The sequence below is a fragment of the Caenorhabditis briggsae genome (assembly GCF_000004555.2).
Source record: "Caenorhabditis briggsae complete genome, chrIV, whole genome shotgun sequence".
NCBI lineage: Eukaryota > Metazoa > Nematoda > Chromadorea > Rhabditida > Rhabditidae > Caenorhabditis > Caenorhabditis briggsae.
The window spans coordinates 14,521,820-14,524,057 of NC_013487.2; the positions used below are offsets into that span (position 1 = coordinate 14,521,820).

A 2,238-nucleotide genomic window follows, 5' to 3' on the forward strand; every position below is an offset into this window, starting at 1 on the left:
GATTTCGGTCACTTTTGGACCATTTTTGGGTCTATTTTCAGCCTAATTTCCAGAATTTTCAATCAAATTTCACACTTACGCCGACAGCGCTCCTCCTCCCTTGGCATGAGAATCAAGTTTAGTGATAATAACACTGGCCACATCCACAGTCTGTGAGAACGCGCGTGCCTGAGCCTCACAAGCCTGTCCAATCGATGCATCCATCACGAAGACGACGTTATCCGGAGTGACGGCGTTCGAAACTTGGAGCATTTCTTCGAAAAGCGACGCTTCTTGCTTGTGACGTCCCGATGTATCCACGATGATGATTTCGAATCCTTCTTTCTGCAAAATTAGAGGGTTTTGGGGGGTTTTAGAGCTATTTTTCAGCATTTGGGGCAAGCATTTTGTCTAGAAAACGTTGAAAATTGCTGAAATTTCGATTTTTCAGACACTTCGATACTAAAAAAGAGACAATTTATGACTGAAAATGGTAATTTTTAGACCAATTTCAGCAGTTCTCATGGATTTTGGCTCATTTTTTATTAATTTCGGTCCATTTTTCATGAATTTCGGTTCATTTTTTATGAATTTTGGTCCATTTTTCATGGATTTTGGATCATTTTTCATGAAATTTGGAGCATTTTTCATGATTTTTGGAGCATTTTTCATATTTTTTTACTATCGAAATATGTCTGAAATCCTGTTTTTCAGTCAATTTTCAGTTTTTCCAACGATTTTCAGCATAAGAAAACCGATGTTTAACCAAAAACTCCTATTTTTGGACCCAAACCCCTCGAAATCCTTACCGTAAACTTCTCGACTCCTTCCGCCGCAATTTTGACAGGATCAATTTCGGAATACGATCCATAGAATGGGATTCTGGCCTTCGTGGCGTTCTGTTTGAGCTGATCGAAGGCTCCAGCACGGAATGTATCCGCACAGATCAGACACGTCTTCCATCCCTTTCGTTGGTAGTAGTACGCCATCTGAAAGTGGGAATTTTCGATTGCTCAGCTTAAAAAAGGGGTCAAAAATCGTATTTTTTGGCTATAAACCCGCTAACTATGCTAATTTAGGCTCGAAAATCATAATTTTTCACTTAGAATTCTGATAATTTAACTCTAAAATCTCAAATTCTCTCTTGGAATCCAAGCTTTCCAAGCCCGAAATTTCAATTTTCGAGCGGAAAATCAGATTGCTCAGCTTTAATTCAGCCGAATTCTACCTTAAAATTTTTATTTTTCAATTAGAAATCTTAATTTTCGACTATAAAACCACTAATTAGGCTAATTTAGGCCCAAAAATCGCGAATTTTTACCTAGAATCTCGGTAATTTGACTCTGAAATCTGAATTTAGACGAATTCTAACTGAAAATCCATCATTTTTGAAAGAAAATTTCAATTTTTCAGCTAAAAACATCAATTTTTCCGACGGAAAACCTCAACTTTTCATTTTAAAATCCTGATTTTTCCATCAGAAATCTCAATTTTTGCCTAAAATTCCGCCTTTTGGCTCTAAAATCATTACTTTTTCACTAGAAATCTCAATTTTATACTAAAATTGTGATTTTTTGCTGATTTTTCCCCTAAAAATCTTATTTTTTCGCTCAAATCCCCCATATTGCTCATCCTAAACCTCACCTTAGAACACGTGGTGGTTTTTCCGGATCCCTGAAGACCGACAAACATGAAGACGTTGCGTTTTCCTTTGGTTGGTGTGAATGGCGTGACTCCTGGATCCACCAACTTCAGAAGCTCATTGAATACCGTCTTCTGAATGTAACGACGCTTGTTGGCTCCGCCCACAATCTCCTCGAAGTTTATGGCGTTTCTGGAATAGGGAAATTGGCTGAAAATAGCGGAAAACCGAGGGAAATCGGCTGAAAATTCGCATTTCAGAGCTTTTTCGTGGATTTTAGACCATTTTTCATAGATTTGAGACCAATTTTCATGGATTTCGGACTATTTTTCATGGATTTTAGTCCATTTTTCATGAATTTCGGAACATTTTTCAGGGATTTTAGACCATTTTTCATGGATTTCGGAACATTTTTCGTGGATTTTTGATAATTTTTCATAGATTTTGAAACATTTTTCATAGATTTTAGACCATTTTTCATAGATTTTGGAACATTTTTCATAGATTTTGGAACATTTTTCATAGATTTTGGAACATTTTTCATAGATTTTGGAACATTTTTCATAGATTTTAGACCATTTTTCATAGATTTTGGAACATTTTTCATAGATTTTGGA

General features: G+C 36.1%; 1 protein-coding gene across 1 annotated transcript in view; it reads right to left on the bottom strand.

Moving 5' to 3' along the window:
- The window catches only part of CBG16436, a gene marked incomplete at both ends in the record, with an annotated part of 8,621 nt that overhangs the window by 4,800 nt on the left and 1,583 nt on the right, over nt 1-2,238 (bottom strand). The window contains 3 exons of the mRNA XM_045236199.1: nt 80-324; nt 789-968; nt 1,624-1,813. Of these exons, the coding sequence (XP_045095968.1) occupies nt 80-324; nt 789-968; nt 1,624-1,813 (615 nt within the window). The remainder of the gene's footprint in view (nt 1-79; nt 325-788; nt 969-1,623; nt 1,814-2,238) is intronic.